Here is a 19,328-nt window from a genome sequence, read left to right as displayed (position 1 = left end):
TTGTAACAGACGTCTCAAAATCATTTCCTCTACATAGTATGGAGAATGTAGTCTCCTTAATTTTAATAGCAAAAATTGTTGGTGGTTTTCTCAAACGATGTCTAGCAAAGAGGGAGAGACCTCTACTAAAATTGTAAGCGCAAACACAAATATGCAACCACTTTCTGAATGGAGTCTATAAGAGGGGAGCACCATGGTTATCTTCTACTAGCATCTACACCTACTGAGGAGGATTGATATTTGTTTCCAGATATAAAGTGGCTTGCTTCATGATTCTGCATATTTATTGGATCACCATAATATAGAGATATGTTTTTTATTGGATATTACTCTTTATTTCTCTTGGTTGCATGAAAAGAACGCAACAAATTATGAGATGGGGGATTTTTTTTGATGTTACACTTTCAAAAGGAGATGTTCAGCCTTATAGGGAAGTTACATTTTCTTGCTTATTGTTGTGATCAAAATAATTCTTCATTACAAGGGAGTATTTATGGAATTTTCTTTTGTCAATTTTAGACATGCTCGGCATTATAGATTGTGAGACTCATGTTGGAAGAGTTTCAGCTATAATTTAATTTATAGTAGGTTGTGTTGATGCAGGTTTTGTATCACTTACATAACATATTAGTAATTGAATATCTGATATGGAGTATCAAACATACAATTCCTCTCTTGAAAAGTTATTGCTCATGGGATATGAGAACAACTCCAATGTTCCTTACACTTATGGATACTCACTCAGTTTTATCGATGTGATTCGCTGGTAATCACATAGGCGGCCTTATGCAAATTGTTGAGGATGATTTGGACTTTGATGGGATGATGGAGATGGTGGTTTCGTGTGAATGCTAGATGTTGCTGATGGTGACAGTGATGGTGATGGAGGGTGAATGGTTCTTACGACTAGTGTTTTCTAACTCTATTTTCCTAAGTTCTAAGTCCTAAATTACTTGCTACTCTACTCCTACTCCTATGGATGGAAGACTAGCAAATGGACTGGGATCGAACCTAATGAAAACTAACCAACGGCCTCACTTCCACAGGTGCAATGATTCAAAGGAAAAAATAAACTAGTTTGCCACACAAGGCTTCCCAACAAGCCGCTAGGATGCTAGTGGTCTAGTATTGATCCCTATCAAACACCTACTAATGCTACCATGCAACTATCCATCTACTTTACTCCTACTTAGCAACTTGAAATGAAATTTGCTTCAACAATTTGAAAAGAAACTTTTTGGAGGTAGAAACCATGCAATAATACCAAAGGCCCTTAATCACCACACAAGTCACAACAATGAGAAAGAAATATCGAATTTTGGTATTATCTTATGTAACAATTTTCTCCAACCCTTACAAATGAGAGCAAATGGCCTTTTATAGATGCCAAAATTACAACCGACGATAGAGATCAAATGCAAAACCGACGATCCAGATTGAATCCTAGAAACCCTAATTAGGGTTGTCACCCGATCGGCCAATGAGAAGACGCCACCTCGTCAATGGACCAATGAAAAAAGTGTAAAAGTAGCAACCAATGAGAAGGCACCAAAATGGTGGCCAATCAGAAATAGACACTTGTCCTATTCTAGAAGAAAGAGAAATTGCCACTCGGGCTTACATTAAATGATCTTCTAATACGACTCTCCCTTTTTCTTTCGTTCTTTTAGCTAAGGCAATGAACCTAGCTAGCCTTTCATTGACTTCCTCTATAGGAGGACAACGTGTGTGCTTTATCTTGAGCTCCACCGATTTCATCATACTGTTTGCTGCTTGTAGTGTCTTCTCATGATCTTTCTCATACTCCTTTGCAAATCCAATGAAAGCATTTAGGGAGAAAAGGGTGTTCAAATGTTTCTTCTTGATAGCAACCTTTCCTAGCTCATCCAATCTTGATCCAAGTCTCGTCTCATTGATATCCTCTTCTCTGATGTCTTCAAAATCAAGCACCATCCCAACGTCGCTCATCATGGTTGAAATGGAAGTGTCGACGCCCGGGCTGTGATGTGCAACTGCTTTCTGTATCTCTTCTTTGCCAAGGGGAATTGTCCTTCCTTTAGTTTGTCCTTTACCTGTATCATGTCTACTATACCGATATTGGTGTCAATTATTCACTTCATTTTCGAGAAGAAAGGTGTTTTGGGCATCATATCCTCTGTCTTTCTTAGTGTTTGTCCCCTTAAGATTCTCGCTTGTACTAACATCCTCCATCTTGTTGCCCTATTACGAGATGGTAAAGTGGGGGACAATTAGACTAGCAGAACCAAGGGAGGCAATCTTTAGACTAGAACAAAAGAAGGAAGTCAGCTTAAGGACCCCTTTCAACTCTAAATGATTAAAAGTCACCTCTACCAATAGCCGGATCTTGACTCTTTTGGAATTTAGGATCAGACCTTGAGAATTTCAAACCCTCTTGCAAATCATAAATTTAAACACTTGAAACTATCCACCATTTGTCCACAAAAATTCAAACCTTGATCTCAATAATTTCCCAAATAAAATCGCCCAATTTAGGGCAGAAATCACAGCTCCTTTAACAAAAATCAGAATTTGCAAAAAATTGCCTAACACCATGAAAATCTGCCTTCCAACAAAAATCACCCAAAAGAAAGAGCCAATCTGCCCAAGGAAAATTGCTTATGAAGGAGAAATCTGCACTTCCAAGAAAAATCACCCAACAATGGAGCATTGCTCCAAAAAAAATTCGCCCAAAACAAGAGAAGACTGCCCTTGCAAAAAATCACCAAACACCAAAGAGGAGAAGATGAGAAGTGAGGAAAGAAGAGGAAAAAGTTTCCTCTTATACCCAACTCAACATGCCTTCCCCAGCTGGCCGACTTGGACCCTGGGAGGAAGAAAAAAAATAATTAATGCATAATTATTGCCCACAATTAAATACCTAGCTAAATATTAACTTTGCCAAAATGAAAAATTTAATATCTAAAATTGTCAGTTGGACCAAAATTGCAAAAAGAAAATAAATAATGCCTTGGAGATATTAAATGTTTCCATTTAATGAAGATTTAGTAATTAATACGTCATTAAATTGGATTTTCGCTAGCCAAAAGCCACTTTTCAATATTAAATTACTAATTTCATTAAAGACTAAAAAGTTTTCAAGGCAATTTTAATCCACTTAAAGCCAAATTTTGCAATTTTAATTCTAATCGATTTAGCTAAGCAATTTTGGCATTTTAACACAAATAAATCATTTCTCTTAGAGCCTAAAAATTAATTTTGCAATTTGATTTCAGCATCACAAAATTAATCTCTCTTCACCAAAAATTGAAGATTTTCCAAAAGACCAGATTTAACAAAAAACTTTCATTTTTTGAAAGTTATCCAAATTTACACAATTATATCCAAATTTTCCAAGAAAACATCTAAGTACAAAATTTACAATTTTATCCTGCCAAGTTGGAATTAACTTTGAAATTTGTTCGGCCTAAGGATATAATTGGTGGCTCCGGAAAATCAAGTTAAGAAAAAAAAACCGGGTGAAAATAAGCTAAGTTTCTCCCACTGGCCTGAAGGTGTCCAAGGCTCAAAATTTTCAAAACTCAAAAAAAAACTTTTGGACAACTTCAAAAACTATTGCCTAGGCGATCAAAAAAGGGGGTCCCCAAAAAAATTTTGGGGTGATGGTGTGGAAACCTCACAATAGGTTGTGAGACTCTTGATGGAAACCAGTCTTAGTTGTGATTGCATTTCTTGCTGATTATGAGTTCTTATTCATGAAAGTTATAAGGTCAACCTGATAACTCTTTCACTCTGGAAGTGAACATCATGTTGAGAGTCCATGATGACATCACGTTGATAGATTCCATGATGGGAGCTTGAAGTCATGTTGCGAGAGTCCACGACTGTATCATGTTGAGAGTCTCGGATAAAATACTGGTTTTGAACCTCGCTAACTTGTCATGTTGAGAGATTCCATGTCAGTATCACGTTGAGTGAGTCTGTGATAAAAGTTGTTTGTGATTTTTCATCTTGAGTGATTCCATGATTTTGAGTAATAGTTACAAATCTATCATGTTGAATGATTCCATGATTATGAGTAATTGTTGAATGATTCTATCATTGACATTTTGGTTGTATGCTTTTGTGATTGATCAACTAAAGATCTCTCTCTATCTAAGAGGGAGTGTTGAAGATTGTAGCCGCAATTGATATCATCAAATCTAGAAATATGGAGTTTGTGATAAAATGCTGGTTGTAAACCTCACTAACTTGACATGTTGAGAGATTCCATGTCAGCATCGTGTTGAGTGAGTCTGTGATAAAAGTTGTTTTTGATTTTTCATGTTGAGTAATTCCATGATTTTGAGTAATAGTTACAAATCTATCATGTTGAATGATTCCATGATTATGAGTAATTGTTGAATGATTCTATTATTGACATTTTGGTGCAGCCTTCTATGATTGATCAACTAAAGATCTCTCTCTAGCTAAGAGGGAGTGTTGCAGATTGTAGCTGCGATAGAGATCTTCATCTCTAGAAATATGGATGCTATTACTATTATAGTCACCTTCAGCTGAAAAGAACATTTATGATTAAATTGTAATATTAAGTATAATGATGTGTCATAAAACATGCGTTAAGCATGGAATTACTAAGAGTTGTAATTGTAACAAAGAGTCATGTTTTGGAAAATTAGTGAGACCTTGGGTTGGAATGTGAAGAGTCTCTCCTTAAGTTATATATATCGCATCTAACGATAGGCATTGTACACTTGAATTCATATTTTTATGATCAAAATAATTATTTTTGTTGTGTGGTTTGGTTTTCCCCTTCATTCTCGAAGGATTTTCCCAAGATATCTTCTGGTGGTGATTATATCTCTTTTATGGTTTCTTTATTGCTGTTTTCATCTTTAGTATCTGGGCTATAGATTTAACAAGTGTTTTCAGCAAGTCTAAGCAATTTAAGATTTTGTAAATAAACTCAAAATTGTTTTGTGTTTCTAATTGATAATTGTGTATGTAAATCCGATAAATTTTAAGTGGAATATTTCACTAATACTAGGGCCATCTTCCTGTAAACTTGTGAGTAGTTTCACATTCGTATAGTATTAGTTGGACCCTCTAACTATATGTGGCACCTGGAAGATGAAGGCCCAATAATAATAACAAATCTAAAATATTTCCTCAAAAAGTATTAAAATTGAACTTAAATAAAGTTCATTGAACTTTCCAAATCTTGAATCAACAAATATAGGAAGTATTCTCCACCATACAAGGAAGATATTCACGACGACTTCAAATTGGGAACATATTATGATCAAATATTTCACTTGACTATAGACAGGATTCTTATGAAAAGCATCCCAATGAAAAATTATTATATATGTATCATATGCATTATATATATTAAATAAACTGTCAATTCAAATGTGTTTTTGTTTGAAATAAGGGACCCACAATTTCTCCAAATCTTTTCTTTCGAATACTTAAGGTGCTCAATAATATCAATTATATATAACAATAGCCCAATAAAGTAATGCAACAAACGTTATTAATTTGTCACCACAATAAATATCATCTCCATTTCATTGGTTCATAATCTAAAGATTAACCTTATGCACCAATACCAATATTAATTTGTTTCTACAAATTGTTAATCAAATGGCATAGACCAAAAGCATCATTGGTTAGAATTGTATTAACATATTTGTGCTTATTTCCAAAATTTCTCACTAAGCATATAAAATTCAGCGATATCAAATTCTTCACTCCAGCTTGTTCTTTATTCCAAAAACAATAAATTCTTACAAATTTGTCTTATATATGCAGACTTACAATATCACTCCAATGCAAACTCCATCGCAAATCTACCACTTCAAAGATCCATGTTTGCATCCAACTCCTCCATCAAATCCCTACAAGTTTTCGTCTCCAGAAATTTTCTATTAATATCAATACATAGTAAATCTAACTATCTATAGACTTGCAAAAACCAAAGTTTCAATCCATTGGGCACAAGTTGCACCACTTGCAAGGTCACTATGATAAGTATACCAACAAATGTTCATTGTTTGCTATTGTACAACTTCAAAAAATTCAACCAGACCCTATATAATGATTTAGTAAGCCCTATATATGCTTCCTCACCATGATCCAACAGTTGGTTTTGGTCCCTAATTGTTTTCGATCCAAAATGTTGTCATGCAACTTTGCAAAAATTGCAAATGTTGTCATGACTACATTTTGACAACTTTGACAATTTCCCCTTTTCTTCACAAACTTCACTCCTAATGTTGTAGAATGACAAATCATCATGCCCTAAGCATGACACCAATTTACTTCATCCCAAGCATTTTGGAGCATTTTCACCCACTATGTCCATTCTGGCTTATTTGGCAACTTTTGGCCAATACTTTGACAACATTTTGCCCAAGGCGAGCAAATAACTTCCACATCCTTCCTAGCCTTCTCAAACACACCTAATGGACCTATCCTTAGTCCTTATTCATCACATGACCTAGCTAAGGTCATTACAAGCCAAAAGTTCAAGGGTTCATTTGTCAAACCCTAGGTCCTCCTGCACCAATCTCCAATAGCGAGCTTGTGAAGGAAGTGGCCAGATGTCACACTAAATATATGAACTTAGGCCTTGTCATCCGTCCAGATCTGACCTTTATTGAATATTTTGAGATTCAAACAAATATGCCAAAGAGAATGCAAGGATGACTTCACAATGAAATGATCAAATCCAAAAAGGTATACATTTTAAGCCACCAAGATATTTAAACAATATTAAATGATCATCAATTGATATTCAATATTAAACAAAGGGACGAATACTCATTAAATAAGCAATTGCAAGAGGCCTCTTTTCATTATGCTAACAATCAAGAACTAAAGACAGAATAGAAAGTTACTAAACTAAATAAACTTAAAAGAACAGAAAAATACTAAAAACTAACTTAGAGAAAGTTACCTGCATAAGATAAGATAAATTTATTAATGTCCAACAAGAGACCAACAAGGGTCTAAGGGATTGGGAACAGTACAAAGGGCAAATGCTAGCAAGGAAGGGAGTACCAAACGGTGTCTGCGAAAAGAGCATGAGTAAAACAACATAACAAACAAACAAAGAACTACGAAGTCCTCACATGCGAGAAGTAGTCTAGAATGGAAAGGTGTGCTCTAGGACGAGAAGGCACTCTGGAATGCCGCCTCTGAGGCCTGTTAGAAGTAGGGAGGCATTATCGATTGTGATCTCTGTGGGGTCTCACAGATCTTTTGCAGCTCAAGCCGATATAGAGAGACCGCTTCGACCTCTGAGCAGGAACCACGAGAGTGACGAAGGAAGTGATGAGCTGTGCAAGGGTCAATGTCGAGGGAAACTAGAGCCGTAGGGTGTGGTCAGGAAGCCGCAAGGTCTCCTAAAGGTAGAGTGCGAGACAAAGGGACCAGCACTCTGTGAACAAATAGTGGAACCTCCCCTAGATCTCATAATAGATGGGGCAACAGAAAATAAAGTCTCGGTCTCTGCATAACGATTATTCATTATACTAAATATTATAATATTACTTTAATACCCTCCCTTGGTGGTCATTCTACTAACTACCGTACAAAAGACTTGACATAATCTGCAGGTCATTTGGCCATGAATTTATTGAAGGATGACTCCTCTTCAGAATGTTTTGCAACATGAACCTACTGCTGAGACCCTCCCTAGTTAGACTTCTGATCAGCAAATCATTTTCTATATAACTTGCTCATATGACCAAGAACAAGCTAAGTGCCTTCCAACATAAGATTGGTAAAGAAGCTATCCCTCCCTTTGCTAGAGACATTGAGATCAGCGTCAAAAAAATCACAATTTTAAAAAACAATGATTTTGTCAAGAATCATCAAAAGCAGAAATACCCACAACTTTGCAAACAAATTGTCAAAAATTTCTGCAAAAGAACGTTGTTCGCCCTAGAAAACCTAGGGGCAACCCAAAACAAGTTGTGCAGGAAACCACAATTTTATCCAAAAATCATCAAAAATGTTGTTGTAAGACAAAGACCACCACAACTTTGTGGAAAATCATCCAACCCTCAATGCGATTCCCAAATTACACATGATCTTGTGCAAAAATGGGCAAAAATCTTTGTTTTGTGCAAAAGTATTAAAACCTCATGAGAAATCTAGAGAAAATTGGAGTTGATCCTACAATACAACGGCAGTTGCAACACAGTGTTAATACTCCAATCATGATTTGAATTTCACCAATGAGGTAATAATACCAAGGCATGTTCTTGGTGATGGAACCCTCCATTGTGGCCATACTCCTACAAGCTCTAGTCAAAAGCAGTCATCAATCAAAGAAAAAAAAGAAAGAAAGAAATCTAGAGAAAACTGACCATGAAGCTTTGGGAAAAAATAATGCAAAACACCAGAAAACATAGAAACCCTCATACTACTGGCAAAGAGCTTCATCACGTGGTGAAACAAAAACATATTATGCTGAATAAGTCCCACGATTTTTGCCATCATTGAACACCAAAGCAGAGACTTCTTAGCTACTATATGTATGTTTGAGTAGCAGCTCTGTTACACCTTTCTTGGTAAAACACAAAAGCAACCAAAATCAATAAATATTCACATATAGTTCTCTTTAGCACTTGTGCTTTCCATGGCATATAGCTTTCCATAATCAGATCTACTGTTATCTTTTGACAAAATAGATCAAAACCGTCTCCAAAAATAATGTAAAACACCAGAAAACATTGAATTCTTCACGCTACCACCAAAGCCCTTCAGTCCCATGATTTTTGCCATCATTGAGCACCAAAGCAGGGGCTTCTTAGCTACTATATATATGTTTGAGTAGCAGCTCTGTTAAGCCTCTCTCGAGAAAATACAAAAGCAACCAGAATCAATAAATATCCACCTATAGTTCTCTTTAGCACTTGAGCATTCCATGGCACTAAAGCTTGCCATAATATTATCTTTTGATTCTAGGCAGCATTTTTCAATTGAACAATTATGTGGCCATTGAAGGTAGATTGTACTCTGTCAGATGCAACTTGTAACAGTATTTTCCGATCTATCTATTTATGCACACATGCATACATGTCCACTTCAACTTTTTGTATAAAAATTATCAAATGAAAAAGTTATATCAACCTTTGAAGAACCACAAAGCAATTCAAAGAAGGTCAAGGAAAACTGAAGAGAGATTCTTGAGTCTTGATTTCCTAAAGAAAGCAAAATAAACCAATATAATTTGATTCATAAACCATTGTAGAAGGAATTAAATAAGTGATTTCCTGTAGGATCTGCCTAGTATTTGAAATGGACTATTCCAACTTACAACTATTCCCTTCTCAAAAAGATGATAATCTACTTCATTCAAGAAAACTTGAGGTCAACCAACATTCTTAGATGTGCATTGGTCCACAAAAATTAGTTGCTCAATTCAGCCAAGTGAAGCTATAAAGATATTGGATTCACAAAATCATTGGTTGGAAAGTAGATATGAATCAAGCTATGGTGATCTGAAATATTCTCCAAGTTTACTCTTTCCAGAAAAGTTGCGATGGAGACCATTGATGCAGAAACAAGCAGAAATGTGTTTCTCACTCACCACATAACATCAATAAAATTTCTCTCTAGATTATGACACCACTTTCAGAAATTTCTTCTTTCTTTATAATCAACGTACTGCAGATAGATGCCACCACTTCTGTTTTGATTTCGCCCTCTCACAGAACTATGCTTTAACTATTTATACTCCACTTCAAAAGAACACATTCTAATTAAAGTGCACATATGAGAGTAATATTTTTTTAAATGATATTCTAGCTACGATTAGAAGTCTGGGTTTTCAAAAAACCTTTAAATCAAATGCTACATTGATGGGTCATTGCAATTATCTAAAGATTTGTCATGCAAACATAGGAAAACACAATTAATAATAGAAAACCTACCCAAATATAATCAATAGCCATAGGAGAAACAATTGCATTCAAGCAGAATTGAAAATGATAACAAAGTATCCAGCTACACAATTATAGATGGAGATATAACAACTCTAAATAAAATCAAGATTAATATACACGTTTATATTCAGACCATGAAAATGAAATTCCTTTCTTGAACAAAACATGCACATAAAATAATGATACAATGTGGTTCTCCGGCACAGGAAAAAGGAATGAAAATGCTTTCCAATAGCAGCGCATACTTTGAGTGTCTGACAAGCTCTGATTGTTTCCTCTTCTTCTTTGAGATTTCCTTTTGATTTGAATGTTTTCCCATATGAATCATATCAGCATCATCTTTGGAGTTAATTCCATTGTCTTCATACTCACTTTGATATCCTCCAGCCGCTTCCTCAAACTCATCAATTGCAAGCAGCTTGACACCGTTATGTCCTTCAACTCTTTCTCCAAAAGTTTGTGAGTCTTTTGGGCTGGCCTCCTCACAGACTGAAATCCTTTTTTCAGACGTGTCACTTTTCTTATTCACACTGTAGAGAATGAAAAGATATGTACAGTTTGTTAGAAATTTTGAATTCATTCTTTTAAGTGAACCCAACTGACAACAAAAGCAGTCAACCCCAAATTTTAAAAAATTAACAAGCAATACTCCAATATCCACTTTACAGAGCTATTGCAACAACAAAAGAGAAATAAGCTACATAATTGGCCAATATTCCTATTATAGAGTACAGTTCAGAATAGATATAGAAGAACAATCAAGATAGGATTACATCGTAGAATACTCTTCAAAGACGGAACAACTCCATGATAATTGATATCTATCATTGTGAGAACTAGGACTTCTACCCTGATCTTTTCAATAGAAACAACCCATAATTAATGATGCAGCAATGGACAGCAGATTCAATTAAGACGTGTCCAGCCACACAGAAAAATGAAATAACTCTCAATTACATAGTGGAAACTCAACGAAACAACAAACAATGACATAACCTTTATAATTCTCAATCATATACATGTTGAAACCTGCTGCAATGGGCTTTGTGAGACCTCAACCATTTGATTACAATGTGCAATTTATAGAACTCAAAGAATATTGCAATAAAATATCAAACACCCACTTCTTAATGCTCTCTAATGAGTATATTTATCAGTTCCCTCTCATTGAGATGATTTCAGTTGGCCACAAGGTGACACAAAGCGGAATGCCTTGTAAATACATATAGTCAGCCAAACATGTAGATGAACCCACCAACCTTGATCACAGTAATGATTGATTAATGAATCTTCTTATGATTTCCACCTTTAGCACTCTTGAGTCCAATGTATCTTGGCATGTTTATCTTCCTTTCTATAAACTACAAAACACTGCTGCAAGCTGAACAATTGAAACTAAACCTAACCTTTAAGCCCATAATAGAAACTCCCAAATATAAATATGAATTCGGCACACTATCTTTTCCCTCTTTATTTCTTCTGTTTTGTTTTTGAGTTATCTTTTGGGTCTAGTTTCGAATAGTTTCAAAGTTAGCAATTTTGGAACAAGGATAAACTATTGCTGGATTGATATTTGTTTAACTAGATTATCTAATCTATTTGTTTGAGGACTGATTTTTTTTCTTGCATAGGATCTACAAATGAAAGATTGTCAAACTTTGATGGAAATTGTTTTGTACATAGGAACATTCTGATCAGAAATTCTTTAACAGAAAAGGCTCTAAGAAGCATAGTGAATAAATAAATTGGAAAGCCTCAACGGAAGAAAGGAAAAGAGTATGAAAATGCAAGTTGGAGCAAGTTAGAGGTATTATTGGTAAAGCCTTGAGTCCCAATCTCAAAAGAAGATATATTGATGTTAAAAACCAACAGAGATATGTGAAAATTTAGAGAAAGATCATAAAGATGCAGATATTACTGATATGTTTCGCATTGAAGAAAAATTGGTGAATATAAATCCAACTGATTTTGGAAAAATGATTGATTACTTTAATCATAATGAAGTTACATATTTTAGTGCCCAACTAAAGAAAAAGAAAAAAGGATTTTCAGTTGTTTGCTATGGTTGAAAGAAGGCCTCCCCAACCTCTCAAAGGACCTAGGAAAAGGGTTATAAAACAAGACCCCAATGCCCCCAACAAACATTTTGATCAATTGTAAATAAATTGTTGGATCAACTACCCCTTTTGCTAGCGTAAGCATCGCTCAATAGACAAACCAAAGGAAGGAAATTGAGCGGGAACAACACCGCCAGCAGATCCTGCGAAATTTTGCTAAGAATAACCATTGGGAGGGAGAAGAATGCTATGGAACTCGGCGAGACTCGAACCCATGAACTGTAAACCCTCAAGAAGGGAGAATAAAAAGGTCACTGTGAATCTCTTATAAAAGGTCACATAGTTGAAGTGTTGTACGAAGATATGAATATATAAATGTTCTAATTATACATGATGTGTTGTTAGAGAATTTATGCCCAACGTATTAAATAAAGATTAGAATAAGGACAAATTGGATGCCTTGCAAGCCACACCACATGAAGCATTGATTCTTGCACAAGTAGAATGCCGATGCAGGTTAAGGCAACTTGCCAAATGACAACCGGCCAAAGGCTTGCTCAAAGGGGACCACAAAGGTGTCACAGAAGGTGATCACAGGGTTGTTATGGGAGGTGCAGCAACTGAAGGGGAACACCATGGTTCGCTAGAACACCGGGTAAGAAGTAGCGAGAAGGCATTGGAAGAGACATGACAAAGGCTAAACTTGATTTGAGAAAACAAGAGCAGTTAATAAACCTATCTCGTACACCACGGATGGAGGAAACCCAAAGCCAAAGTGACCGAAGGGAAGGGGGAGAAGAGAGGGAAGAGAGGACAACAGGGCTAGGAGTGTTGGTGGGACAACACACAGTGGTCAAAAACACCCATCGAGATCCAACCCAACCAGTTCGAGAACACAACCAATGGGAGGAAACAACCAGTAAAGCTCCAATCAAATCGGTTAACAACAAGCAATTGGAGGAAACATGTCTCAGAAACAAAAACTACTGAAGATCACTAGCAATAGGAAGGAGGATCCTGTGAGATATTGTCAGACCTACGAAACTATTTGGACGACAAACGAAGTTTCAGATAAAGATGAGTGGGTCCTTCAGTTCCTAGAGACCCTTTGAGGACTGATCGTGGATTGGTACTCCGACATGGACAAGGTAAATATAAGTTCGTGGGATGATCTAAGGAAAGAATTCCAAGCAAAACTCAGACTGCTTCAAGATGACAATGGAGCAGTTGATATAATATATAGCTCAAAGCAAGAAAAGAAAGAAATAGTAAGAGCCTATAATCGAAGGCTAAAGGAATTGTTGGGGAGGATGGCAACTCAATCCGCCGAGGAACTAAAGAAAAGATGGTTTGTTCAGGAATTGAACACCTCCCCAAGGAAGAAGATGAAAATAGTATGACCTACGTCGTACGCGGATGCTTGCAACAGGGCCATGAATTCAGAAAGTGAAAATAAGATGTCAAAGAAGAAGAAGAAAAGTAAGTCCTCATCCAAAAGCGATGAATCATTGGACGAGAGCAGCAGTGAGGACGAATGGAGTTTTGAAACGATGAAGAGGAGTACGTGACAAACTGATGGAGAGATGTGGTGCACGAAAAGCAAGGAGAATGGCCACACAAAGGGGTCATGCCCAAAGAAATCATTTTGCGACATCTACCAATAATGGGTCATTCCACTAAGGAAAGCCCATACAATATGAAGACAAGAAGCCAAGAGGCGTTCTTCATCCAAGGGCAACTGTCTACCTCCAGGGTAGCCAACCCTAAGCTACAAACAAATGATAATGCATCATCTGGCAGGTTCTTAAACAACCGGCGTGGAAGGAGAGGAGTTAACGGTAACAGAAGCCAAATACAATACAATTCAAAGGGATGGCCAATGATCCAGTGTCATGTGCATGGCTAGTGGAGCCACTTTGCCCCAGACTGCACAAAGAGCGACACACCACAAAAGTTGTGTCGATGGTGTGGCCCTAGAGATCACGAAGATGCTAACTACCCAAAGCCTGGCATGAACCTTCTCAACATCAAAGAAGAAAAGGTAATTGTTGTCACGCGGAACCAAGTGAAACAAGTAGTATTTCTTGATCCCCATACTGAGAAGCAGAGGATATGGGGGGGCAAAGAAAGAAATAGAAAAGGCCATGAAGTAAGGAAGAACATACACATGGCAGCAAGCACTTTGGGTGGACAAAAGCAAAAAACAACATAATACAACAGATGTTGCAAATGGAGGTAGCGGCCAAAATTTTGGACCTTGTTCATACCATGCCACACTTGAAGATGACATTATTAAATATTTGTCCTCACAGCCTAGCATCGCTTCACAATGCAACACTGTCCAACAACCATGCAACCAACATACATCCTGAGTGGGTCGGGAATAGACCCCATGCTATTGGTGGTGAATATGGCCAATACCCGACAGTCGTTGAAATGGGCATTTTGGAAACAATTCTCATAGATACCATAGGCAATGGCAGGTCAGGGGTAAACGTCCTTCCGAAGGAGACATGGAAGAAACTTGGCAAGCCTACTCTGTGGCCTCCGACCTTCAATCTATTGGGTGCAGACCAACAAGGGATAAAACCCCTAGGGACACTGATAGCCCAACGAGTTACCATCAGAACACAACCGTTTGTGTTGTACTTCTTCATGATCCCACTCAAGAAGAAAGGACATGAATTCATTATGGGTAGGAGGTGGCTTGTGACAACAAAGGTATATCATAATTGGAAGAAGAATACCCTATCCATGGAAAGTGGAGGAAATAAGTTTATCATTGACCTTCGTACACAAATGTTAAGCAAAGAAATTGCATCATCTTTAGAGTTTATGTCTGATGGGGAGCATAATGGAATAGATGAGGGTAGGAAACGAGTGGAACCTAAAGGTGTACGGGAACTCAAGGAATGTTTGGAGGATGATGTATATTCAATCAACAGACTCTTCCATTGCAAACAAAAGGCTATGAACTTTTCCACAGTTACATGTTGGGGGTAGAAGAAATAGAACAAGGGTCAAAGAAGTAGGTTTTCCCACCAGAGTAAGGAGAATACAGAGAAGAAAAGGCCCATGTGAATGAGAGCCCAGCCCACAAACTTGACGTTCAAAAACCAATCAAGTATGAAGAACCATCCCTACAAATTGCCAACCTCGAGGATGAGAAAAAGCCACGCAACATATTGGTAGGGGACAACTAGAATCTGGTATTGAAGGCTGCAACGTTAAAAATATTCATGGAATATGAGGACGTGTTTGCCTAGACTTACAAGAACCTTAAGGAAGTACCACCAAAGTTGTGCATACATTGCATACCTTTGGTACCTAGAGCCATACCTATACGGATTAGGCCATATAGAATGAACAAATATTATGCGGTCAAGGTAAACGAAAAAATTCTATGCATTCTGGAAGCAATGATTATCTTCAAAGTATAGACCAATGAATGGGTATCACCCATAGTAACATCTTTAAAAAAGGAGGAAAACTAGATCCGAATTTGTGTGGACTTCAAATGCCTGAACGCTGTCACCATAAAGGATCCTTTCCCTTTTCTGTTTACAGACAAAATATTTGAGGAAGTGGCAGGACATGAGATGTATTCATTCCTACACGGATTCTCGAGGTATAACTAGATTTCAATTTAGAGGAAGATAAGTTGAAAACCACGTTCGTGGCCGAGGACAAGGTGTACGCATATAACCGAATAACCTTCAGTCTATGCAATGCACCTGCTACGTTCCAAAGAATAATTCTACACATTTTTGATAAAATGTTCATGGGGATACTCTGAGCTTTCCTTGCTGATTGGTCTATCTCCAGTGGGCAAGACACCCACTTGGTACCGCTCAAAGAATGTATGGAAAGGTGCACAAGATTAACACTCAATCTAAAGAAGTGCAAATTTATGGTCCCACAGGGCAAGCTTTTGAAGCACATCATATGTAAGATGGGATTAAAGACCGATCCTATCAAGGTATGCATGGTAGTCAAGTTCATGCCCCCACTATTGTAACCAGAGAAAATCCTTCTTGGGGCACATCAACTATTACAAACAGTCTATAGAGAATTTTATCCAAGTATCCTACCCCCTCAAAGGCTGACACAAAAAGAGGAACCCTCTACTTGGGGTACAGAGCAAGATACTTCCTTTGGTGAATTGAAGACTAGACTACTGGGAGCACCAATCTTGGCATATTCCAACTGGCATAACGAATTCCATGTACATGTGGATGCTTCAAAATTTGCAATAGGTGCAACTCTAGCACAGACGAGTGATCACAGCCTGGACCATCCTATCTATTTTGCCAGTAAACTTGTGTAGAGAGTCAAGAGGAACTATAGCACAACAGAAAAGGAAGCCCTCTGAATGGTCCATGAAGTACAGAAGTTCTGACACTATATGTTGCCAACACCGTTCACATTTTACATTGAACCACCAAGCACTAATGTACCTGGTAAATAAACCCATCATACAAGGGAGGATGAGCAAATGATTGTTGCTACTTCAAGAATTCACCTTCACCATTATTGTGCGGCATAGGAAAAGTCATGTCATCGCAGACCCAACTCTCTTGTATTAAATCACAGGGAGTCGTTGAAGGGAATAAATAATGACTTTCGATATGTACACCTATTTCGCATTACTATTCTCTAGGAGCAGTACAAAAGTATTGGAGAATATTTGTCAGCTTCCCAGTTTCCAAGAGAGATGCCATGAGTTGAGCAACATAAACTAGTACGAAGGAGCAGAACCTTTAAATTGATCAATGGAATCCTCTATAAAATGGGCTCAGACCAAGTACTGCAAAGGTGTGTAATGGAGAAAGAAGTGTAAAGTGTCTTACAAGAAGCCCACGAGGGTCTGACAGGGGGACATATGGGACCCAATACAAAGACACAAAAAGTCCCCACAGGGCTATGGTGACCTACATTGTACAATGACGTTAGGGAGTGGGTGGTTAGTTGTGATATATGTCAAAAAGCGGGAAAACCCTTAAAAAGAGATATCATGCAACTCAACCCCTCACAAGCACGGGAATTGTTCGAGCATTGGGGTTTAGACTTCGTGGACCTTTGAAGGCAAGTAGGGCTCGAAGATGTCGATATGTGGTGGTAGCAATAAAGAATCTAACAAAGCGGGTAGAGACACAAGTATTGCCAAATAACTAGGCCATAAGTACGACGAAGTTTAATTATGAGCAGATTATTACATGTTGTGGCATTCCTATGTGTTGATGAAATGTCCCTTCCTCTGATTTTATATGATATTTCAAGCCTCTAATTAGATCTTTAAGATCAAACAACCAATCTTTCAAAGATCCACCAATTTCTCAATAAACCCCAAATCAGGTATGCCGCAAATAGTGCCAAAAACTTCACAGCTTCACATATTATTAGTAAATCTGAAAGTGGACATTTTTATAGAAATTTCAGCAGCATAACAACTTACAAAATGACATTTTCAGATCTGTATAACATTTACACAACAGCTCCCAAATGGAGGATAAAAACAATGCTCATTGGGCTCTCGAAAACAACATAGAATAGCCCGAAACACCACAAAAACACTAATAATCTATCACAAAAGTATAATCATGACCAAATACATATATTCAGCTCTATTTTAACATCTAAAAGTCTGCAATACAGCAGCAACCCAAACTGATATGAAATACTCAACCGAAAACACCAAACTCTTACAAAAAATACACCCGAAAACTCACAAATCTGCACTGTTCAGCACAAAGGCAAACTCTGCATGAGCATGCACATGGAATGGCTTCAAACTCCCGTCCTTAGCCTTCCTGGAAACCTGCAAACTCCCGTTCTTGGGTCTCCTTCTTCACAGGTTTGGCAGCCTCTGAAGAACAACAAAGCAATGCGCAAAAATCAAGTTCTGGAATGAGCCCAAAATGCCTCCAAACCCCTTTAAAGAGGGCATAACCCTAACTCACGTCAAAGAGGGGTTAATAAAACATATTTTAATAATAATTTTCATTTATTAGTCCATTAGCCTCCAAAGATTATCCCCTTTTTCCGAAACTTCACCTTTTTGGGCCTGCCTGCCTTAGAAAAGATTATTATTTTTAATTATTTGAAAAGGGGGGATGACAGTTGATCAGTGACAAGGGAGGTCACTTTGTCAATCATGTCATCAAACAGCTCACAACAGAATTTAAAAAATTATTCCCTGTCGAGCCCATACTACCCACAAGCCAATGGCAAGTGGAGGCAACAAACAAGATCTTGTTGTCAGTGATATACAAGTCATGCAGGGTAGAGTAAGCAAATTGTGAGGAAAAGCTACCGTCAGTGCTATGGGCATACCGCACATCTTATAAGGTAACAATGGGGCACACCCCATTTCAATTAATGTTCGAACAAGAAGCGATAATGTCGGTAGAGTTTATGGTCCCCAGCCTCCAAATAGCAATTGAAAATAGACTTTGCGATATATGGAAAGCCTTCGGGAGAGATTATACAAATTGAATAAGTTGAACAAACAGAAACTGATGGTGCAATGGGCCACGGAGGTAGCCCAACAAAAACAGAAGGCATGGCACGACAAACATCTCAAACATGTTCAATTCACCCCAAATCAACTGGCATCAAAATATAATGGCAAAAATGAGATCAAACCAGGGATATTTAAGGTAAAGTAGCTCATCCATTTCGTGTATGGGAGGTCAGAGCCAAGGGAGCGATTAATTTGTGCACTTTGGATGGACGAAAGATAGCGGATAATGGCTCAAAACTAAAGATCTACCATGAGAGGCATGAGTGCCAGAGAAACACCCCTCACCTGGAAAGGCAAAATGATTTAGACCTGAACCAAAATTTTAAAAATAAAAAATAAGTAAAATAAATATAAAATATATATATTTATACATAAATGTTCAGGAACCTATCATGGAACCCCACACCATATGGACAAAGGATGAAATATGTCGTACGAAGTTATGAACCCAATTACACCGTCGGGTAAGAGCATTGAGAAAAGCATTCTAAGTGGACAAGGATACCGTATGGACTCATTAGCATATCAACCCATGCGGTCTCATACAAACATATCACCTTACATCATTAGGTAGAACCAACAAAAAACACAAAGTACCGTACGGGCGAGGGAAGCAAAAGTCTCAGGAAAGAAATAACACCATACAGTCACCCAATACACAACTATATAGCCACAAAACTAATACCATACAATAAACTAAAAAATTTAGACAATAAATTGTGCAATCGTGTAGTGTAAAAACACATACCATACAATCCAGGAATGAAATAGCTCTGTGCAGTCGAACATAAAAGCATCTATCAGTGTTGG

The 19,328-nt window shown here is 37.4% G+C and overlaps 1 protein-coding gene across 1 annotated transcript in view; it reads right to left on the bottom strand.

The window, feature by feature from the left end:
* Positions 1–19,328, bottom strand: part of LOC149580157 (sphere organelles protein-like protein) — a 228,577-nt gene that overhangs the window by 159,873 nt on the left and 49,376 nt on the right. The window contains exon 3 of the mRNA XM_089789771.1: positions 10,184–10,468. Coding sequence (XP_089645897.1) covers positions 10,184–10,468 — 285 coding nt within the window. The remainder of the gene's footprint in view (positions 1–10,183; positions 10,469–19,328) is intronic.

The sequence above is a fragment of the Cupressus sempervirens genome, chromosome 1 (genome assembly GCF_028749045.1).
Source record: "Cupressus sempervirens isolate cs-2001-9-10 chromosome 1, ASM2874904v1, whole genome shotgun sequence".
In the NCBI taxonomy this organism is placed as follows: domain Eukaryota; kingdom Viridiplantae; phylum Streptophyta; class Pinopsida; order Cupressales; family Cupressaceae; genus Cupressus; species Cupressus sempervirens.
This window is presented reverse-complemented; position numbering and strand designations above follow the sequence as displayed.